This window comes from Mycteria americana, chromosome 2, assembly GCF_035582795.1.
Source record: "Mycteria americana isolate JAX WOST 10 ecotype Jacksonville Zoo and Gardens chromosome 2, USCA_MyAme_1.0, whole genome shotgun sequence".
Taxonomy (NCBI): Eukaryota; Metazoa; Chordata; class Aves; order Ciconiiformes; family Ciconiidae; genus Mycteria; species Mycteria americana.
Window position 1 is genome coordinate 55,124,902 of NC_134366.1, and position 23,633 is coordinate 55,148,534.

The 23,633-nt window shown below is 42.5% G+C and overlaps 1 protein-coding gene across 1 annotated transcript in view; it reads right to left on the bottom strand.

Annotated features, from left to right (window-relative positions):
* The window catches only part of BMPER (BMP binding endothelial regulator), a 144,784-nt gene that overhangs the window by 90,167 nt on the left and 30,984 nt on the right, over positions 1–23,633 (bottom strand). The window contains exons 4-6 of the mRNA XM_075495600.1: positions 19,500–19,582; positions 17,875–17,965; positions 16,980–17,062 (exon numbers count right to left, since the gene is read on the bottom strand). Coding sequence (XP_075351715.1) covers positions 16,980–17,062; positions 17,875–17,965; positions 19,500–19,582 — 257 coding nt within the window. The remainder of the gene's footprint in view (positions 1–16,979; positions 17,063–17,874; positions 17,966–19,499; positions 19,583–23,633) is intronic.

Sequence of the window (23,633 nt, forward strand, 5' to 3'; positions counted from 1 at the left end):
GCCTGGAAATATCTTGTTCTCATGCCTCCCAGGCACTGCTGGCTTCACCCAGCATGAAATCACCACTAACGCTGCCTGTCTCTCACAGTAGTTTATTTCACTCCAAGGTGCAATCAATTCTTATTTTACTCCAACTCACACATTCCTACTGGTGATGTCTTTAGGCTCTCCTATTCTCATGACATCAACAAGAGACTCTTACTAGCCAACAAAGTTTTCAAAGAACTGTGTCTGGAGAGGGAATTCCTGCCTGAGAACACAAGAAGCCACTTCTCTCTCTGGCTGCTTCACTACTACTTCTATCAAATCCTGTTCAGCTTCCCAAGGAAATGCACTTCTGCCTGTTCACCTCCTGCCTGTTCTGCCTCCCCTCCAGCTCAGTACGGCATAGCTCAAGGCATCTCTAATTCCCTTTCCACTATTGCAAATTACACAGAAATGATGTGCTTTCTACCAACAGAGAGACATAAACACACTTGTGCTCTGTTTTTTTCCATGCTTGGCTAAATACATCTCTGCTATTGCTCCTGATGGTCTGTATTGCAGGAGGAGCACCAGGGAAAAAAGTAACCATCCTTTTACCAAATTCCTCAGTATAATGATTTGTTCTTCTAATACATTTCCTGTGTTTTGAGAATTTTCCATGTTTTAGGGCAAGGTAAATAAATCCTGCAAATCACATGAGTGTTCTATTTTTGACAGTTCTCAAGGATATCAGATTAACGGACAACATTCAGTATCATGAAAATACCGTGCAAGAAAAGGGGAAAGCCATGCTCCCTGGGAAAATGTGTAGAGATTAAGTGTTCCAGCATGAAATGTATTTCACTGCTCTCCTGCTGGCTCTTTGCCTGCCTTCATGTGGGGAGAAAGGATAAGGTGTGAAGCCAGATCAAGCTTCCTCTTCTGTCTCCAACAGGACAAGCCACAACCAAGGAAAGAGCACTGTGAATAAGCCCTGCATACAGATGCTTTTCAAGAAAGCAGGACGGGCAGTCCCAGTGGAAGGTGAGCTCATACTTAAGCTTGGTTGGCCACATGCCCACTTTCTCCAGAGAAGGTGTTACCAGTCCAGGGATATAGCTGTAGTTGAAGTCATATGGACCTTTCCCTACTTCCTAAAATTCTTCTTCATTAGGGCTATCACTAAAGTAACACGAAAACATTTATCTCATTTTTAACAGCTACAAGTAATGTGTTCCACCATCCACAGCTAAACTCAAGAAAATTCAGATATAATTTTTAATCCTGTTCCTCTTGCGACTGGCGTATCTGCTAGGACATTTCCTTCAACGTGAGGCAATGCTCTGCTCACAGGATGCAAACTCCCAGAACTTGTCATGTTTGTCCAGTTTTCATTTGTAGCTATTTAATGCTAGCCCAACATCTGTATGTCACATTCTCTCCTTAAAACCATAAGTGCTTTTCAAAGCCTGCCATATGCCAGAGTTTTCTCAGTTATTGCTAGTCACTGGAAGACATTTTTTCCTCTCCTAGTTTTTGGAACGTCATCCCTGTAAGTGACCCAAGAAGGTGCTGCAGAGGCAAACACTGCCATGCTCTGTCTACCCTGCAGTAGCTCATTGGAGACCTGGCACTTACTGAGAGCATCCTATTATCCCAGTAAAGGATCCCCCATTGTACAGTAAACGTGTTCCACATCACTCAGAAGCAGCCTTGTCAGCAAGAGAAAACAATGGTTAAAAGAGCATGTTTACTTAAAAGCACAGACTAGTAGTAGTGGAGTAAAGATACAAAAAAATAACCCAAATGCATGATTAAGCTTTTAGTAAATAACAACTGATCCCCCTTCAGCTGCCTCAACACCTCAGGCACCTTTGAATTCTCCTAAAGTAAGCCAGTCTCCCTCTGCATCCTGAAGACAGACTCTGTAGCTTCTGCTGCCTGAGACAGCACTGGCTTCCACCCCTCTGCCTTCCACTGTGCCCTCTCAGAGGAGCTGGAAAGCCTAGAGCAAAACCTGTGACATTCCTAACTACATCCAAAGCGAAAACTCCTTGGTCCCTCTGACTTCTTGTAGCTGTGTGATGGGGCTCTACATAATGCTGCAGGGATTAAGTCAATCTGTCCTCCCCAGGGTTTTATAATTGATATTTCTACTATACTTTTTAATTAGCACAGTCCTGGCCTCACCATCTCTTAGTTTTCTGAAAAAATAGTGGTAAAACTTCATACATTGTATTAGGAGGACTATTAAATTAACATCTCCTTATAGCTGCTGCTGGAGACAAGCCACTTGCCCAGATGAATCTTTCTTCTGCCTCAGTCTGCAGATCCTTATGTCTGAACAAGCAGAGGATTTGGATATACAAAGTACTTGAACAGGTTAGTGCAACAACATGCACAATGGAAAGGCGTCCATAAGAGCCCTAGTGAATACAAAGACACTGGTTAAGTAGCCCACGATATTTCTTTTTAAATAGTCAATTGTGAGTGAATCAGTGATGGCTCAAAGAAAACAACCCTCTTGTCTCCCTATGAGAAGTCAAGCACATGGCGGCCAGGGTTGCCCCAACAGAAACTCAGGCGGGTAGCTTCTTCCCAGGATTAGGAAGTCATTCTCTGCTAGAGGGAAAATGAGAGAAAGGAAAGGGAAAAAGGAATAAAATGTCTACATTTTATTCTACATGTCTACTACACCATCCCTAGGCCCTTCCCTTCAGAGACAAGGGAAATAAAAGGTAAATGGGAATTACTAGGGCATAGATTGCTTCTCCTTCTAAATTATAATACTACTTTGCACAGGCCCTCCTAATTATTTACTTCATGGGGTGGATCCTCCTGCTAGTTAGCCTAAAAGAACAAGGGGAGTAGATGCCTGCTGGCCCTGCTGCCCCTTAGGTCTAAAAGAGGAAGGCCCATCACCCAAGAACCTATTTTCTGTTTACCGGGGTGGTTACAAACGTCTCCAGTCCCTTACTTCATTCCCAGCCTTGCAAACGGGTAACTGTTAGCAAGTTTAAAGTTGCAGCTTAAATTTGTCCCTATATGCTGACTTCAGTGGCCGTATGAACACTGACTAGCTAACCCACGCAGGACTGTGGCTACCAACCAGCCACCACCTCCTAAGCAAAGTACTCTACTCAGTAACCCACTCGTGCCATGCTGTTGTCAGCTTGCTTCACTGTGTGGGCATGCCTTACACAGCAAATTAGCTGAAGAGAAGGTAAGTCGAGTGTGTATAACCCTGCAGCAAAGCCACTGCATCCTGTTAACTGCTGCACGGAGGCAGAGAGGCTGTGTTGAGCAGTGCTAGCTGCAACAGCCGCTTGGGAGTCTGCTGTGTGTGCAAAGACATTTCAGAGCTCTTTACACATTGTGAGCTAATGACTGGTGATTTCATTTATCTTCATTCTGATAATAAATAACAACTTGAACTTAGCACTTGCAGCTGACTAGACTCCAACTCAATATCGCCTTTTTTAACTCCCCAGTGGAGCACAACTGTTTAGATTTCCTTCCTTTGTATTGTCCTATCATTTTAATTAGGCTGAAACACAAAAGCCATATATTAATGCCTGTCATTCTAGTATTGCAAATTTTTTGTCAATCTATATATGCAAAAGTTTATTTCAAAAACTGCACTGTCACCAGAAATCAAATCCAACAGTTTTACCCTGCTGACCCAAATTTCATTACCAGAGAAATGGTTATGGAGAGAGGCAAAAGCAGAGAACAGGAACACTACTAAAAGGCATCACTCAAGCACCTACACGGTAACACCACCAGCTAGGAAGTCAGCTCTAACACAAAAAAATGTCAAGTACTTTCAGGTTCTAGGAAATTATATTTAAATTGGGTTTTTACTGTATGCAGAAACAGAGATGATGGAATCTCTGAATATGGTTCAAATTAAATGTCTGTTATTAAGATTAATTGTCCGTTTAGTTTTTGGCCATTTCTCTGCTTAGGAGTTTCTGAACCCGGGGACAGTCCATCAGGCCGCTTGTAGCACTTCACGGCACTTGTCTACTGGTACAGTTATCTCCGCTTGGGGTAATGTCTCCTTTCGTATCCCTCTGAACTGAATTTCACTTTCTGCAGCTGCATGTGCCACCGGAAACAGGCAAGCAAACACCCTTCGGCCAGGCTCGGTGGCAGGCGAGGCCAAACCTCTCCACCCTCCACACAGCCCAATGTTACCCCGCGAGTGGCTCCACCAGGGCCAGGGGATAATTTCGCAGCTGTTTCCCCTGCCACTTGCCTGCCTGCTTTTTGATGATGGATCTTGTGTGCGCCTTGGTGCGACACGTCTTCTCACAAGGCTTGACTAAGGCTGAGCCCACCGAGGCGTTGCTGAGGTAACCCTGCCAAATCCCGACATTAGGAATGTCAGCCATATTAACAATTCATTCTTCACTGAAGAAGTTTTAGCTCTCTGACTGCCTTCTCACCTTATGGCTCCAGGTCTTTTAAAAAAAAATCTACTACTACAAACCTATTTCCATATTGTTTTTTAAGGTGACCACTTAAAAAACGCCGTGACGCCGGACCAGGCCGCCCCCACCCCGCCTGTCCCCGCCCGCCGCCGCCCGCAGGCGCGCTCCCCGCCGCCGCCGCCAGGTGGCGCTGGGCAACAGCGCGAAGCTCCCGCCCGCCCGGCGGGGCCGCGCCCGGCAGCGCCACCCCGCGGCGGGGCGGGGGCGCGCACGCACCCACTGGGGTACGTGGGGACACACGGGGACGGACACTCAGGGCCACGCAGACAGGGGCATCCAGAGACGCATAGACCTAAGTGCACACACACACAGAGACCGAAGGACGTAAGCACTCATGCACAGCAATACATGCACTCACACAAACGCACTCATACATGTGCACACACACAAAAACAAATACAGGCATACGCACACATATGCATATAGAGGTACCCACGCACACTCAACTTTTTCCATTTCACTGGGGATGTTCCAGTTAAAAAAAGAAAAAAAAAAAAGCCATCTCTCCCCCCCATCATATTACTTTTTTGCAGTACGGCAAAACAATCCATTTAGACTAAATTTTCCATTCAGCCTCCAAGCCATTACACAAGATGTTACTGTAAACTTTGCCAGTATTTGCTCTTGAGTATCAAAACAGTAAGTTACAAATGCAGGACTCAACCTATCCCTAAGTTAACACCACTGAAATGAACCTAATTAAACCAGGAAATCATGGGTCATGCAGGATTACATGAAAAACAACTTTGTTTTGCAAAATTTAGAGATAGCACATAGCAATCTCCAAAGACAGCAGTCTGCTGTTTTGGCAGTGCTCTAGCAATAGGTGATAAAATTATGCAGTGGACATAACTAGTTTCTCGTTTTTATACCACGAACAAAGTTATCTCAATTTTATCATAGAAAACCGCATTCATTTTAATATTTGTAACCTTTTAAGTTCAGCATTGTTTAATTCAGATAAAAAGAGGAGACATCGAGTCTAAATTAAGTCGGTTTAAAAGGGCTAGAGCAAACTTGTTCCCTAGGGCCAGGGTTTCAAAGCCAGTGCTGTTAAGACTTTCTCACCTGAGTATGAGGCGGTGGTATTCAGCACTGACTTATTTGAGGCCATTTAGATTTTGGAACCGAAAGCCAAAACTAAGAGCACAATCATAAGCTACCATGTTTGAAAATTTCTATTCTGTTTCTTTTCATTGCTCTCTTTTCTGCACTGAAATGTTGAAACCCTGAGCCCTCAAAAAAAAAAAATCATTTCTGTCAACAGACTGGAGAGAAACTTCTTGATAATATTTCATAGGGCTGACGTCTTCAGTCTGGTGTTTCAGTTGTTGAAGACAAATTGTCACACTCCTACACATTTTCAAAGTATTGATTCTGATTTATTAAACCAGTAATTTTGCAGACTAAATTTTATCTAAATGACTGTTCTGCATTGGGGAAATGGGGAAGCAGGGTTTAATAGATTCGATGTTATACACTACCCAGAGACTGTATGCTTAAATAATTTTTAATTAATAATATTAAATTGTTATTTATTCTGTAGTTGAACCACAAATATGCTTGTTGGCATTCTAGATATTAATATTTCAGGCTATTCTGACTGGGCATGTGTGGTATGCTACATTTTATTTTAGTTTTCCTTTCATGGGCAAGTGTCATCCCTAGGAGAAAGTCTTCCATCTGATAAAAGTTGATATGAATTTCAAATGAGATTTTAGAAATTATTTTTGTGATACTGACTTAAAGCTCCTGCGCCCTGTATGACTGGTTTACTTTGCTTGCAAGAGCACAAATACTGTATAAATCCCATACACCAGAAATTATTAATTCTTTTTTTGCCTTTGCTTTCATCTGCCCACCTCCAGGACACATCTTATGTGTGCTTCCCCACTTTACTAAACATAAGTATTTAGAAAAAGATAGAGTTCAAAAAGAAGGAGAGATGAAGGAATTTGTGGGGAGCTGGAATTTGCAGATTTTTATCTCTGTACCATCTGGATACCCTTGGATTTTCGTGGGCAAGCTGACACCTTCCCTTGCTGTAGCAGCTCCAGGGTCCCAGTGAGTTTGAGCCCTGCTTGCTCCCCTTGGAGCACCGTGCACTGTCCATGTTGTTTTGCAACCACTACATCATGAAGGAAAAAATTATTCCCTAAGCATGACTTGGCTCCCCTCCGCTAAACCTTGTCACATCCTAAGAATGGAACATCCTCTCTGTTTGAAACCCATTGCCCTACATGAAAAATCAGACAGGAATCAAAAATTTATTATAGTCAGAGTATACCGGCTACTCATTAAAGTTTGAAGAGCAGTATCAGGGAACAAGTAAGCAAAATCCAACTCTACTTTGGGAACTTTGCCACCTTCTCTTTCCGTAAGTTTGAAGAAAGTCTGAGATAAAGGATTTCCCAGAAACTGACGGCAATGAGAGGCAGCCGGATAAGATATTTAGAAACAGAAACACAGGCACTCATTATGAAAACTGCAAAAAGTACTTTTGGTCATTAGATGTATCTCTTATCTGACTCAGAGAAATACTGCAGAAACAGTCTCAGAGGAACAACAGCAAACATGCTACACAGGTTGATGATATTTCTGTTGATGCACAAGCATGTTTCTTCTCCTTCCATCCCCCTCAGCCCTCAAATTAGCCCAGAACTTACTCCTCATTTTATGTAATTGCTTGCTGTTACCTCTGCTGCACTGAATACTCAGGAAGCAAGAATGTGTCCTCCAAATACTGTAAGCGCTAAAGCTTCAAGCGATGCCCATTTGCACACGATGTAAAACCCCACAGCCCATACTTCAGGAGGCAGAGCTATTACTGCTGACCACGAGGAATGTAACAACACCACGGGGAAAGAAAATGCCTCCCTGGCTTGGTTTCCACCAGGTGTCAACTTTTATGGGTCCTATTCCCATTTAGCTACTTTATAAAATGCTCACTGTGTTAGAATCAGGTTCACAGTCAAAAAGACAAAGTCATCTTGCAAAGCAGATGCTGTGCAGGTACTGCTGATAAGAAATTTTACATGTGCATGTCAACTACAAAGAGCGGTGGATAGTAGAAGATATAATAAACATAGGATTTTCCCTCCCTGCGTGGTCCCAGACATGTACATACCCATACTTGCTTAAGTGCAGCACTAAAAAACCTAGATGGGGGAGGAATGGTAATTGCAGGAACCTTGGGGAATTAAAAAAACTGACCTCAAAAGACAGAGAGCAGGGCAGTTCAGTTGCCTGCTGAAAGAATAAATAGTGCATCAGCAACTGAGATTGCTAGGAAGAATTGCTATTCAGCTGCATCCAGGAGAAGGAAAGTTATGCTGCAACTAGGAGAGGGGGCAGAGAACAGACTGAGCACTGAAAAAGCACAAAATCCTTAGACTTCTTGGAATAAATTATTTTCACATACATTGTCTCATTTTCAAATTTTTGTTCAGCCTTTTGAATATTTGGGTGCAAGGCAGAGGATAGCAAAAGGAACAAGACTCTCCTCATTGGTATGCTCTCAGAGCTGAGGCCAGCTCTGTTTTTTCCTGTGAAGAAAGATACTGTTGGCAAGGACACATTAGCTTCTGTCCTACTCTCAGAAAACTCCTGGTGCTGTGTTCTGGAGAAAGAAAAGAAAAAAGGGAAAAGAAACACAAAGCATGCAAGCTACTCAAATCCTTTTGGGCTCAGATGCCTCAAACATCAGATCTGAGCCTGCTGGAAATCCGGACTTTGCACTTTCAATTGCCTTGGCTCTGACACCCAAGTAGGGGCGATAAAGAAATTTCCATTTCAATGATTTTAGCACAAAATATTGAGTAATGCCGCTAAACTCCAGTTTAAAAAAAAAAAAAAAAAAAAAAAAAAAAACAACAACCACACACACACACATCTGCTTTCTGTAGAAAATCTCAATGCTTCGTTACAAAGCTTCTGGCAGAGAGCTGAAAACTTCTTGGGTTTTCAATGAAGCTTGGGATTGTCAAGTTTAATGGTGTTCTAGTCATGTTTGGGACAGAAGTTAAGGTACCATGGGAGCAGGACTTCCTGGAAGAAAGTTAAGACATCCAGGCAATTTCTATCACTAGAGTTAGAAACCATTTTTAAGGACTCACCTTTCATATTTATGCACCTACGGTGGAAGCTGGGGGCTTACATCCCACTGCTGACTCTAACCCCGGATTGCCCACAAGGATTTCTGCATCTTTCCTTCAGATTGATGTACCCACAGCAGAGTGCCAAAGATGTTAAGGTAGTTTGGCTCCTAGTCAAATTTTATTTCTGACAGGTTAAAGGCAGAATAAGTAAATCACTGTCATGTCTCAAAGAACTTTTTCCTTCTTTTCTGTTTCCCATGTCTATTTTGACAGCCAATGAATTATTCTGCCTATCCTGCTCTCAGCCGAAGAGGATGAGTTGTATAAAAAAGTTACAGCCTGTCATTATCTTGAAAATAATTTGCTGGGTATCATTTTCCTCCCCTTGACTATCCAATGTGTTTGTCTCCATCATTAAATAAGGCAACAAAAGTAATAAATACGTTCATTAACATTTAAAAAGTTGATGGAATCCAAGGAGTCTTTCTATATGACTGGTTTGTTGTAAGAAATGTTAATTTATTACATATCCCAGCTGGAGAATAGTTTATCAGGCAGGGTTGGAAACTTGCTCCCTTATCAAGACAAAATGCTTCCGGGGCAGAAAACAAAAGCAATGCTGTAGGAGACAGTGGGGAGAGCAAGGAGACTTTAGGCAGACTGATAGCAAGTCAAGATGGAATTTAGCAATCACACTAGATCTCAACAGCAATTCAAACTTAATGATCCCAAGTTTCACTTTACGTCTTCTACAAAATACATTAAATATGAACAAAGTCAATGGCTACAGCACGATTAACTAAAAAAATATGGCACCCAAAGTGATGCAGAGGTCAGACTTGAGAGAGGGGAAAAAACTAAAACCTGAAGCCCCACTTGTAGCAATGTATTGCCTCCAATCTTTAATTTTTTTTTTTCTTTTGAAAATTGGACAAAGGAAAACAAGTAGGTATTACACAGTTAATTAAGCCCTTTTGTGTAAATTCGTTTAGCAGTATTGTGCAGACTAAGATATCTTGTCTCAGGACACAGAGGGCCGTGTGCAAATGTAAAATCATTAACTATTTTTATCCGATAACAACCCCAAACCTGTGACATCCAAGTTTATTTAAACTGAAAGGGTGACAAAAGTGAAAGCCAAGCACTCCTACTCTTCTCAGCCTTTCCTTCATTGTAACACCAGTCAGAAGGGTCTTGGACTCTTCATAAAATGTTTGGCAAACAAAGGCCCTGTTAATTGACAAGCTATTGCTTTTACTGCTTCCTACCACAACTTGTGGGAATCTTTTAGACCCAAATCAATTCTGCACACAAGCGTTCCCACGAGATGCCACACGCATTCCTATTTGAAGCCGCTTACAAGAAGTGCTACAGCCATCTCACATAAAACCTTTGTCTTCACGGGCACTTCTGAAACCACATGCAACCCTTTCATCCCCTGCTGGCCAGCAGGTTCTTTTTTTGTTTGTTTGTTTGCTTACTGTAACCAGGTTCTTTGTTTTCTGCTGTCTTACTGCTTTGTTTTCCCTGCAAGACAGTTCCTTGCCTTTGCAAGGAGTGAGTTATAGCAGAGATGTTTGCAGTCTTCATTGCAGCCCAATGCCAATAAAAAATAGTCCCCTCATCAGAGGCTGCCTGTTAACAGCTCTCCTTTATTGTTAAAGCTCTGTGTACTTAATTCTTCTTTGTCAATAAGAACAATCAATCTCAGCCTGTTAATTAGGAAAAGTTTAATGAGACAGAACAGACACCTGACAGCATAAGCTCTGTTCCTTTGCTCTCAAGAACTACAGCAACCTATACTTGAGGTATAAGCCTTTATTATCACCATTTAAAAGTGGTCAACCTGCATTATTTTTTTCTTTATATGCTTTCGGACTGCAAAATCCATCCTGCTCTGTGCATTCATTTCCTTTAAATGATAAGAAGTCCTGGATACTTTTCCTCTGTACTGCAAGAGGTTGTTCATGCAATGCACAGTTGCGGGGGAGAGGGGGTGTTAATCAGCATTTACTTAGGCCCTTCAGGTACCCAGGAAGTTTTAAGTCTTTCATGGCTTCTAGTACCACTTAATTCATTAGTTATCACAATACCATCTTGGATCATCAAACTGGAAAGAGTTTCTGTCTAAACAAGAGCCTTATAAAGGCAGAGCTCCTTCCTCCAACTCCTCAGCATTTCCACCCGTGTTTTCCAGCAGGAAAAATTCCCCGCAGAAATCTGCCAAATCACCCTTTCATCTTTCTTCACATTCTTCTTCCACACTCTCTTCTCTTGGGGACAGGAATACATGTCCTTATGATACAAAGCGCTATGGGCACTCATCTTTGACTGGTGGCCATAGATGCCATCTCAGAAATAACAGCAACAGAGTAGTGCTACCTGTGTAAAATGATGGAGAATAAGGGAGAAGAACAGCTGAAGGTAAACCCTCTGACTGCACAGCCGGAGGAGCATGGACCATGCTGAAGCACAGAAGGTAAATTTGAACTGAATCCTGAAGGGCAGAAGGGGCGAGTAAAGGGCTCTGAGGAAGGAAAGGATATGAGAAAGATGCTGCATATTCTGGGCCTATGATCCTTAAAGAGTCAGCTAGATCTTCAGGAAGCTGCTCAATACCTCTGCTCCCCTAGAAATGTGCCTAAACTAAACTGGGCACAGTCTCTCACCGCACAGAAAGGCTCCTTCAATCCTCACCAAAATTAAAACTATGACAAAGGGTTTCTGCAGCCTGAGCTGGGAACGCACTCGGAGTAGGTGAGCTAGGAAGCTCTGCAGGTAGGAGAGATGTAGGATGAAATTCAAATATCAAATATCTACAGAGGGAGGAAATGAGACCTTGCCACAGAAAGTTGCTTTCTAAAGTCTGAGATTTGAAGTGCTTATGAATATGAATAATTTACACTGAATAATTACACTAAATCATGCTCACTTACATTGCTATTCCAGAGTTTTCTTGTATTTCAGAAAAACTGTGAGTAATTTTATTTTTAACTTTACTCCATAACTTTTATTAAAATTATTTTAAGCTTTTTCTCAGACACATTTTTTAAGAAAATTTTTGCAGTTTTTCAGAGAAATCTAAAGAAAGATTAAAAATGGCTATGCATATCAATGAGCGAAAAGAAAAAAACTCACATTGTTTTCTAACCAATTTTTTTTTTAAATGTCCAAACTATTTTTTTTTAACGTCGATATTTCCAAAATTAAAGGACTTTAATATTTCAGACATGGCACATGTAGTGTACAATCCCCATGGAAGTGGGTATACTTTTTGAAGTCTGAAGGAAATCAGACAAAGAAAGAATAAATAACAGGACACTGTCTATGTCTCTATGCTGCATTATTTTTCTCGCTGAAGTTCAGCACATACCAAGCCCTTGCTCTTCCACACCTACCTGCACAGCCATACTTCTTCACCTACCTGGAAGATGGTGTTTTTATTAGGCTAGTCAGAAAACCAAACTTTCTAGCCTTGCAAAAAATCTGCAGACAAACTTATAGCGAGTTCCCAAAGACACATGGTGAGCACCCCTCCATATTCCATTGCTGAACACTTACTGCTCTCCATTTGCATCCACCCATAAGCCAACCACTTCTACTTATGTCACTAACTTTAAGAAAGTGAACACTCCTCCTTCCGAAAGACCAACTCTTTGCTTTTCCACCCCTCACTACAACTCTTTGCCTACATTTCTTAGCCCCCAAAGTGAGGGCAGACAGTGTCTGCTGGAGTTTGGAGCTGAATCAAAGCAGCTGGAGTACATGGAAATTTGGGAAGATCAGTGTTTGGCACTGCACTTAGGATGGAAATTTGAATTTGGACATAGCTTCTGCTACCAGCCTTCACTAAGGATACATTTCATTGCGTGTTGTCGGAGTTTCCCAGTAGTCTGGAGTACCTCCCCCGCAGTCCGTTGTGGTGGGAACGTATTTCAGCAGCTCCCAATATCTGTTGAAGTCAAGCTGTTAAAGCAGTATCAGGGTGCTTTATCACCCAGCTGACTGCAGGGGCGGGATCTATCTCAGCTATCTTCAGCCATCTCAGAGGCCAGGGAGCCGGGTAGGCTCCCCCTGTAGTTAGTGGAGGAAGATAGGCATCTGCAGAGAGTAATCCATCCCACATCTCTCTCTCTCCATTAACTGAAGAGGAGCCCAGATAAGTAGCTCAGACCAGACACATTACTTCTGAATAGCTGGAGCTAGACAAGATGAATTCCACCCTCAGTGTCCAAAACACTAACATATGTATTTTCTCATTACTTATCACAGTTACAACACCTGTTACTCATTGATTTAGGAACAGATTTCCTCGGTGCGATTTCCTTTTCTTTGTGCAAAACTTTCATTATGCAGTTTTTGCACCCTAGCACTCAGGAACATAAGTGACAAGACATTTCCTGCACAGACCCATGCATACACCTGCAGACCAGGAGCTGTGTGTGTCTTGAGCCCCTCTGAGCACGCCTGAGCAGCGGTGTAAAAGCCCCCGATGATGCAAAGAAGATCGAGCCCTGGATGCTTTTAAATTCAGCTCTCCAAGGGACCCAAACCCCTGTGCTCTGCTTCCAGCCATTGGGGTTTCGCTTGCTTCAAATCGTTTTGGAAGAGTAGCTAAGAAACAAAACGATGCTGCCTGGGGACAAAACGTGCGTGACCGCCCTGACAATGGTCGTCCCCATGACATGCCTCCCTGCAGGACAGACAGACGGCGTGACCCTTCCCGCTCCCGGCCCTCGGCCATCCCAGCAATGCCGTAATCTGGCCTCCAGCCATTTCCCAAGCGGGTCCGCTCCCTTTCTCCCCGCAGGGGTGTGGAGGAAGACAGGTCCTGGGCTGCGGCGTCTCCATAGTGCTGCGCGCTCTCAGCATGGCGGTGCCTCGTACCGCTGCATGCCTCGCATGCCGAAACACGCAGCGCCCATGGTCTGGGTAACAGCGGTGTGAGTCAAAAGGGGCTAGTTATAAGTTTGGATACTACCATTTAAAGATAAGCTTCTCCATGGTTACTGCGCTCACACAAGGTCACTTTCCTGCCAAACCTCCTCTTCTCCCTCCCTGGCTCTCTCTCCTTCCCCCACCGCTATTTTTTTTTTCCCAAATGTGCTACATCAAAAGAGAAAATGAAAACATTTAAGATAATCACAGTCTGACTATTTTAATGCAGGCTGTACGAAAGGAAACACGTAAGCCAAGTGCTCTCACTGTGCAAGCAGAAACACACTCTCGACCTCATAAAAGTAGTATCTGAGAAATAACACTTGATTAAAGCAACCAGTCCTTCATTTAAGTAGGTGCTTATGGTAGGGAAAATATCCAAGGTTTCTCTAGAACAGGCCGCTGGCCTATCACGAAAAGCAGGAACAAGCCAGATAGATGAATTATTGCGAGACAGCTGGGTTTCAGCCGGGGTGCGAGGAGATGCCTATTATCCCGTCCACCTTTCTTACACAAATGCCTCTCCCCAGAGAAACTGAGTCATTAAAAGCCAGCTCGTTCGCTCCTGACAGGCAATATGCATTGAGTGAGAGGTGATACATTTTCATTTTCAGCAAGAAATCCTAGTCGCCCCAAGGAGCGGCTCGCTCAGGAGTGCGGTAATGGAATACAGGGCCTTTCATCTCCGCCTCACCGCTGCGAGCGCAGTCTGGCTCGGTAGCAACCCAATAGTTATTAGCTAGTGGGTTGTTTTGGTGACCAGCATGAAATGAGTTTGGTGGGTTCGGTCCGGTTTTCAGTAGACAATAACTAGAACCACAAGTGGTGTTAAACAGAAACCATATTAACGAGTTGAGCGCGCGGCGGGAAAGGACCGATGGAATTGCCAACGCGTAGCTGTGCCATTGCTCTCCCTACCCTTCGGGGCCAAGGAGCGCAAGGGGAGCCCCGCAGCCCGCTCCGCCGAGATGGGGATCCCCAACTCCTAAGATCCCCACTTTGTTCTCATTTGCACAAGCAACGCGTGCTAAAAACAACGACAAAAAAAACCATCTTAACAACCATTTTGCATTCTTTAGGAGCTCAATAGTATCTAGTAGGCACCACTTTTGAGCTGAAAATACCACAAACTTCAACTACCAAAGAGCTTTCCAAAGGTTGGGCCCCACAGTCCAGGCCTGCTGACTTTTGAATGCATAATTTTGCAACTGTGCAATTCCTTTTTTGTAAGAAATTCCTCATTTTAATAAATTTAGTGAGTGCGAGACAGCCCTATATCTCTCTGGGAAAACAAACCCCAGCCATCCCTCCTTACTTTCTTCCTGTTCAACGCTGCCTGCAGTCCCAGCCTGCGCTACCCCGGGACAGTCATGGCCTAGTCTATGGAGTCCAGAATAACCCAGTGTTAGAAAAGCTTGCTCCCAGGTAAAATGCAGCATTCCCCCTGAAGTGAAGGTGTCTTGAATCCTTACACCACCACCCCCTCCAAAATACCTTGACAATAATTTGTGCCACTTCCTCTGCCACATTTCCACAAAAACTTGCTAAATAGTTACTATCTCAAATCCCAGAAAAATCTAATTCGGGGTGAGGAGCTACCTTTCATCTATTAAAGCCTGCAAAAGTTACAGCACATCACACACAAGCCTGTTCCCATCACTCACATTGCATGACTAGATAGGTATCTTTAAAGAAGACATCCACCAACTGCTTAGATAAGAGATTCACCACGGACCCATTCCCCAAAGGGAATGGATGTAAAGCAGACAGCAAACCACTATCACAGCCCTGAGGATGCCCCCTTTATTTGCTTCCAATTTAAATTACATAGGAATTAGCATGGGCCCAAATTCTGAAGGAAACGGGCTAGAGGCAGTAAAAAAAGGCATTGCAGAGAGAGGGAAGGAAAGTCAGGTGTGGCTTACGCACAGATGGCATTTCTTTTGCTGTCAGTAAGATTCAGAATTAGAGCTGGACATTTTATACAAATGTCATTAACATCCAAAACTGTCAGACTGCCTTTCTCGGAAAGGATCCTTAAGCCTCTTGCTTGAGGCTTTAAATCTCTTACTATCAGTAGCTGATGCATTTCCTTCTCTAACATACCTGGGACTGGTAACTGTCAAGGAAAGACCTTCAAGTTTGACCCTATATACCCTGTATTTTTTTATCTTTTCTCTCCCAGACACACACACACACACACACGCACACACACACACGTGCTCTTCTCAGCACAGTTGCTTTCACTACTTAGGGAACAAAGGAAAGTTGGTCAAGAAGATATTGGCATGCCAACAACTGGGCAATAGGCAATATCTGTACGGTACTTAGGAAAGAGCAAAGCACAGCCTGTAAAGAGTCAAGCATGTCTCCTCAGACTTCTCAACCATTCAGACCTGCCTTCCCCTGAGGAACGTGACTTTCCCTTAAGGAAAGCCAGAGTGTAAAGCTACTGCTTTACAGCTGAAGCCAAAGTGCGAGGGGGACCCACCAAGTACAGAGGGAGCAATGTTCCTCAGTCTGGGACAGGAGGCATTCGGCAGAGGAGAAGCCTAGGGCATATATCACTGTGACATGTGTGATGGCATATTTTCATTATTACAGGATTAAAACTTAAAAAAAAAAAAAAAAAAAAAAAAAAAAAAAACAGCTGAGCAGCCTAATTCTCCACAGTAGCAGTGATGATTTAGTGTAAATTAACTTTGCAGATTACCAGGATTTTTTCCTGCAAAACAGTTCTCTGCAGCAGCTTCATTAAATGTGTGTGTGTATGTCTCTGTATAAATACATATTAATTTTTTAATTCGAACCTTCTCTCCTCCCTTTTTGATTTTATTTTCATGATGCAGTCAAAGTTATCTGCCCCAACTCATACAGCATTATCTTTTAACTTAATGGAACTGAAAGAGAAGCCTGTGCTCATTACCCAAAGGATGCAATAATTACTTCCTCTCTATATTGTTGCTAGTGAAGGATAAAATCCAGGATATGACCTTTTCATTAAGCGTCAAGCCAAAATCCACCTGGGACAGCCTAAGGAGACTACCCTCATCCTTTCACTCAGTAATTCAGAGCAAAGGCCCTTGCTACATAGAGCTGAGAGGAATCCTTGCGAAAGACCAGTATAAGGAAATATCTAATAAATGTGGATCAATAGATGAAACCCCAAAAGCTTTCTGTCTACTCCTGCATGATCCCACCACAAAAAAAAAAAAAAATCACTAATTTAACACACTGAGCCCCTCCCAAATATCCTGCTCTATCTGCACACAGTGTGAGGTCACAAAAAAGACAATAAACAGAGAATATGAGTGTTATAATGTATTAATGCATATAAGTGCAGTAAAATCTTCCATAGAAACTTGAACTCCAAGAATGCATAATAGTGTTGAATTCCTTATATTTTTTTGCTTTGTTATGGCAGTAATAACGTGCCTTTTGAAGTTCATACAGGGAGATACAATGCCAAAAGGCAAATACTTACAATACAAGAGCATTTGGTACATTTATTTCCTTCAGGCCTAAATTCTTCTCCTTCATTGTAATGTCTGCCTTCAAATATACAACCTGTAAAAGAGCATTTGAATAAGTTTAGCTCAGGATAGCACTCTGCCTTTTCCCTGTAACACACCCCACCATAGGACAATATGAAAAGTAAATCGTACCATCCTCTCTGATACAAATCACTTCAGAAGCCTTTATGAAGGCCTTGAAAACCCCCAAATATCTTTGGAGGGAAAGAAAGCATCCTTCTACAGCAGATAAATTTGCACCAATGAAGTTAAAGCTAAGTCAGGTCTTCCATTAAAAGTGGCTTTGAAACACTTTTCTAAGCTGTTCGCTTTTTACTACTCGTATTTACCCCTGAGTTTATATTAGATGTTGGCAGAAATTATAACAAATTAGAACATAATAAACCCATTATATCACAACTGGAGCAGTGCTTACCTGCAAAACCTCTGTTAAAATTAAACTAGCCTATAAAACCAGGTTAATCTGCCACTGTGCTTCACAAAGATGACCCACTCCCCTTCAAAAAGTGAGTCTCCTCTTTTAGGATTACTCTTATACTTCCCCTCCTAAGAAAATCCCAGTCATCTGCCAGGCAAACCCAGCTGACACATCCTCTGAAGAACAAGGTAAATACATATGTGGCTATTGCTACAGGCTAGTGCCTATGCATCCCCCAGTCTGCATGTTCCCTACTAAAAAATATTAAACATGCTCTTGTGTCGTTTAGTGCATCGCGAGCCACTGGCCCACATTTTAGTAACTTGTCAAGTATAACAGAGAAGCTAGAGGCAACCTCCCAGATAATGTTGGTTATCATTAGAAATACCACTGCACATGTGGAACAGCATCTTCCCATGAAATCTCACCTGGGCACACAGGACAACACATTCCCATGAGTTTGGAAGGGTTTTTGCAATGAACAACACACTGTACCTCTGACTCTACTATCACTCCTTCCTGAAAAAGAAGCAGATCAGACATGTTCATTGTTAGCGTTGTGGTTGCTTTAACAAGCAAAAATCCACAATTACTAGCAGTACAATTAAAGCACGGCACATGCTGCAGAGCACTGGCTTTCAAAACCTCTTTCCTTTCTGTACCTGCTGCCTGGTATCAGGATTCAGGTTAATCCACAGTCAAAAGATCCACTTGAGTCTCCCTGACTCCAGACACAGGATTTGCCTTAATATGCATCAGGTAAGAAACCAAGCACCTCTTAGGAAAAGGAATCCTGCTTTATCAGGAATCCTTAGCCTCAGTAATCTGCCATGCAGCTCTGGCGAAAATAGGCCAGACACAAGGCATTCTCGTCCCTCTCTCCTTAGAGGAAAAAAGACTTAGAAAGCAGATAAAAGCATCTTGTTCTGTAGAGGGGAGACGCTTATCTTCGATGCTTTGCCTGATAAGTATTAGTAAATTAACATTTCCTGTACTTCTTGTTCGAGAAGTCAAGAGTCCTCCTGAACAAACCTGGGTGTGAGGATCTGTGCACAAAAGGCTGCTACGTTTTTGCTGCTTGCAGCTTTGCATTTGGAGACAAGGGAAACCTGTTTTTTAAATGTGTGGATCTAGGGTAAACAGGATCACCCAGTTTTGCATTTAGACACTGAAACAGGCAATAAAGAATTGCTCATTTCATGTAGCTAGTAGTGATGAGAGTATCTAAATTCAAGCTGTGAGTATCTTTTCATTAAGTGCAAGGATACAGAATACTGCTGCTCCAACCTCGTTCTTCTCAGTGCACTTGTCTTTAAAAACATGGGTGGGTTTTGTAGAGCAGAAGTATCACAGAAAAAGAGAAAAATCTTGAAACCCTTTTCTCCTATTTATTGAAGCTCTTCATACTCATTCATCTCTCCTCTTTCCAACACTTGCAATTCTTAGTAGCTGCCTGAGTGTTATTATTAAAACTGGATCAAATTATCAGCAAAAATTGCAGATCTATTCACAGACAGAAACTTAAATTACCTACATAATTTCTTGGTTTGTGCCTGAAAATGGACAATCTTGCAAATGGTATGGTCACAGACAGGTAATCTACCAAAAATACCACTGTGTTAACAGCACGGGAGCCCAGGAAAAGAGGATTTGGTTGTGGGTTTCTCTGTGGCTTCTCAGAACATCCCAGGTGAAACCCATAGACACAGACACACAAAAGTGTCCAATTACTAAAATAATAATTTTTATCTCAGAAAAGGCTTAACATGATGAAAAATGAGGACATATTTCAAGGTCAAGACAGCAGGAAATGGCAGGGCTGCATACCTCTCCTTCAGCAACGTTTGGGTACTCAAGTCATATAAAACCTACCCTTCTGAATGTTTGGTTATAGCTGGCCACATCTGAGTAGATTTAAACTACTTTAAACACAAATTCTCTATTGTGCTTTGGGTATAAAATATTTCAGGTTATTTGGATTGGATAAAAAAGGCTTAGAATGTCATGGGAAAAGCGTATGACTCAATTACCACAATGCTGATGACATCCTTACCTGGCACTGGTAAGTAACACAGGGATTGCTAGGGAGGTGCCATTTCATAGAGCTGTTGTACGTGTTTCCTCCAAAACTGCAATCTAGAGGAAGAGACAGAAGCACATCAGTTAGTCTGAACACAATCATCCCTTGGGAGGCTGCTGATGAGGATCACAGAGCAGCATCCAAAATGCGACCCATCCTCTCCCCTGGGTTAACAGAAGAGGTAGAGCTGAGAGCTGGGACTGACAAGAGGGATCGTGCCCTGGGAGGGCTGGAAGCAACCTCCGCCTCAGATGTTTGCTCCTGGTGCATGACTGGCCAAACTCCTTATAAACTATGACTATTCACGACAAGCCAAAATCAGTGACAATTTACCTAAAAATGGATGTCAGTGGCTATTCTGCTGTCCATTCAGGAGCTGCTCAGCCACCCATGCACTGGAGGGGGGAGAGGGAGGAGAGAGGGTAAGAGAAGAGCTGGAAATGTTCATCATCCAGCCTGGCCATGCTATCCTCATCCATTAATCAAAACCCCTGGGAGAGCTCTTCAGCCAGCACACCTCAGCATGGATGCACTGACATCGGGAGAGCTACCCCTTCCTTATACCTTTTTTGCCTTCATGACAGAAGGGATCAACATCCACATACACTAAAAGCCATGAGGCTCTTCTGTGCGGGTGGTGAATCTCTGAGTTGGGACATTTTGAAGTCCCACAGGGTTTGGCTTTATATGTCTTTGTGTGTTATATGACAACTTTGTTAACAGAAAATAGGTTGGTTTGCCCGTGCGCAGGATCGGCAAGCTTTTTTTTGCAAAATTAAGTTTCATCAAGCTGTTTAGAAAAAAAACACATTCATTTTCACTTTTTTTATTACACGTTCCTACTAGTTTCCTTCCCAGTCTTTCACTGTTTTCTGGTATTTTGCAAAAGGGAAAACCAAAAAGGAACACAAAGAAAAGAATAAAGTATCTCACCAGAAAAGCAAAACTAGAAAAAACACGTTAAGTGGAAATAAAATATTTGTTACAAAAGATTTAGTTTATTAATGCAAAATTGTTTCAATTAAAAATTAATTCTCTGGAGAGCCAAAGTGTTTCTCACAAAAACTTTTTAAAAGCAACACATACCCCATTTTCTGCAGGAAAAATGCATTTTCCATTTACTGCTCTGAGGGGTTTTTTCCTAGTCTATTATATTCAAAATAGGCTTGATCAAAGAGCCCATGAAACCAAGAGGAGCCCTGCCAGAGACTTTGAAACACAAACATATACATAGAGTCACCAAGCACAAAACTACAGACACAAGATGCCTACGGCACCATTCTCTTTCCACACCCTGCCTCAGCAGCTACTCTTAAGTCATTCTCTGCTGTGGAGGGTGCACTGTCCTGAACTGCTTTGGGCTATGTTTTATGCCCTTCTGAAAATAAAGGCAAGTTATCAGCCCTACACCAGTAAATCTTTGAGCCCACTGTATAAGAAAACTTGAGGGTCACAGCTCCGAACTGCTGAGGAACTTAAAATACCCACAAAATCATTTTGTATTCAACCCCAAATTTAAAGAAAACCTGATATACAGAGATCATTTACAAATGTGTTAACTGCCTCTAGTTAAGATCTTAAACAACAGAAGACTTGTACTTCAGGATTTGCAGTACTCGGACATTTTTCCAGGCTAAGTACAGAGCAACACAGGAGAAATCTGCAGATGCTGCGGCCATTTCACTTACTTAAGCTGAAACAGGTATGTTTTTGAAAGAGCTGATCAGTAGTCTAAGAGCTGGCTGTGATAATTTAATCTTATTTTCAGCATATTAATAACATGCTGCATGAGCTCTCATACACGCAGGCCAACACGTCAAAAGAGGAACGTGAAGCCCTCTATTTCTTTTATGCATTTGGAAGTCCCATTCTGAAAAACACCAAGCTAATCTTGTAGCACAGTCTCACTGCAAACCCTGATAAATAGCAGAGCCTGTTCAATGCATTTTAGTATCCTCAAGTTGCAGAAGTCCAAGCCGTACTGGCATACTCGTCCCAGTCCGAGAAAGAGTTTACATGTGTGCTGGACACTCAAGATGGAATGAGCTGTGTTGTTAAATATCTGTATGCGTGTTTTAGCAGATGGGTCCGGTGTCTTCAAAACTGTGCAGAATCAAAGGTGTCCTGGTTTCGGCTGGGATAGAGTTAATTTTGCAGGTTGGAAACTAACTACTGCAAAATATGTTGCGTATTTGCTCACCAATTATGTTCTTTAATTTAGAATGTTTTCTCTATAAGAAAGCTAATGACCCTGGGCTAATCTGCATGTACAGATGTGTATATTAAACTGAACTTTTCAGTTCAAGGATTAGTCTGGTTGAGAAAGCATGAAGGTGGTGCGTCCGTGCAGTCTCCACTGCTCTCAGTTGAAGTGCATATCCAAGCTATGCTACAAAATCCTCTGCCCCGCAGTGCCAGCCATTGTCCCTGTGGAAAGCAGCAAGGGGGGAGCCGAACTCCACCATCCCGCGAGCCACTTCTGTCACTGATACGTGGTGCTGGCAGCGCTGGGGGACGGCAAACCAGAAGTAACTATGGCAGGGAGAGCTTGCAGGCACCAGAAGGGAAATTCAGAAATGGAGACCAAGATGGAAAAGCCTACAGGAGCATTGATTACTAAGACTGCTCCCGAGGTTTGGCACAGGCCAGCAGGTTGAATAAGGGAGTCAGAGCCGCATCGCGCAAGCACCAGCGCGAGGCACGGTGGGAGCTGGAATCAGATGCTCAGTGGAAGAAAAGAGCACAAAGGAAGGGGAGAGTTAGCCAGTAACACAGGCAGGCTTGGCAAGAGCTGGGGGAAGGCTGAAGGTCAGGCAAACTGAAGACAGGGCAAGAAAGGAAGTGCTTTACAATCTCCGGGTGAGATTTTAACCTGTCCCTGACCAGAAGTGTGCCCTGACACTCTGCCCTTTGTATGCCCCAGAGCTACACCCACTGCTCACTCTTCAAAAGGAAAAGGAAACAAAGCCCACATACCAGCTAGTTTTTCTGAACCTCACTTTCAATGTATAAATCTCTCAGCTGACACCTGCAAACATATATTCAGACTTTCCTAGCCCACCTATTCATAGCATGGAAGTTTATGAGCCTCACCTAAATTCAGCTGAGTTGAAACCCACCTGCCTCCATGCGCCAACTCAGTTGAGCCATTCTAGCTCATCCATGGCTAAAGGTCCATCATACTTGGCTTGGAAAGTAGCTGTCACTGAATATCTCATGTCCAAAGGCATCAGCAAAGTCACTGATGCCAATTTCTACAACCGAGTATGGCAGAACATACTTCAAGTTCCTAAAAGCCATTTTAATTCCCTTTGGAAATATTATTACATTAACTTACTGTCTCCATCCACCATTTGAAAGGGAGAGCAGGAGAAAAGAATAAATCAAGAAAGATCAGAGCTTAGCACAATCACTTAAATGCCATCCACTTACTTCTGCCTGAATACATACTTAAAACAAAACTTTAAAAGAAAGGGCTACAGAGGAGGTTTTCAAGAGGGGAATCCAAAAAGCCTGAGAATGTTCTAAGCAGTACATGAAAAGTAACACATTTGACATTAATAGGTAAATTTGATCCCATGACATATACCCCATAAGGAAAACCTTTAGGATTCCACATACAGAAGTTAAATTTCAGTGGTCTATAGCAATTTTAATGGAGCTAAGGTGATTCATATCAGTCAAGGAGTGTGTCCTAATTTTTTAGTCTTTCCTGCTTCTTTCTTTAAGAATTGCTGGTGTTTTATTAATGTAAAATATTAACTTTCGGTTAGTTGTAGGTTTTGTTCCTATTACCTACTTCAACACAAATAGTTCAGATAAGTCCTGGATAAACATGCAAGCCGAAAGTTGCTTATCTGAATCAAACCAAACCACTGAATACTTTGAAGTTGGTCAATTGTTGTATGTGCAGTGGAAGCTGCTAATTACCTTCTAGTCACCTCATAAAGGCAAAACGATCCTCTAGACTTGAGTCATTCCTGCACAAAAAATGACGATAAAATAGTTAAATTACTTCTAATTTACTAATTTAGCTACTTTGTTTCAATGTTGTGCATGCCTTACTTGAGCACCTTAGTTTCAAACATAATAAACCAACCTTTGGCT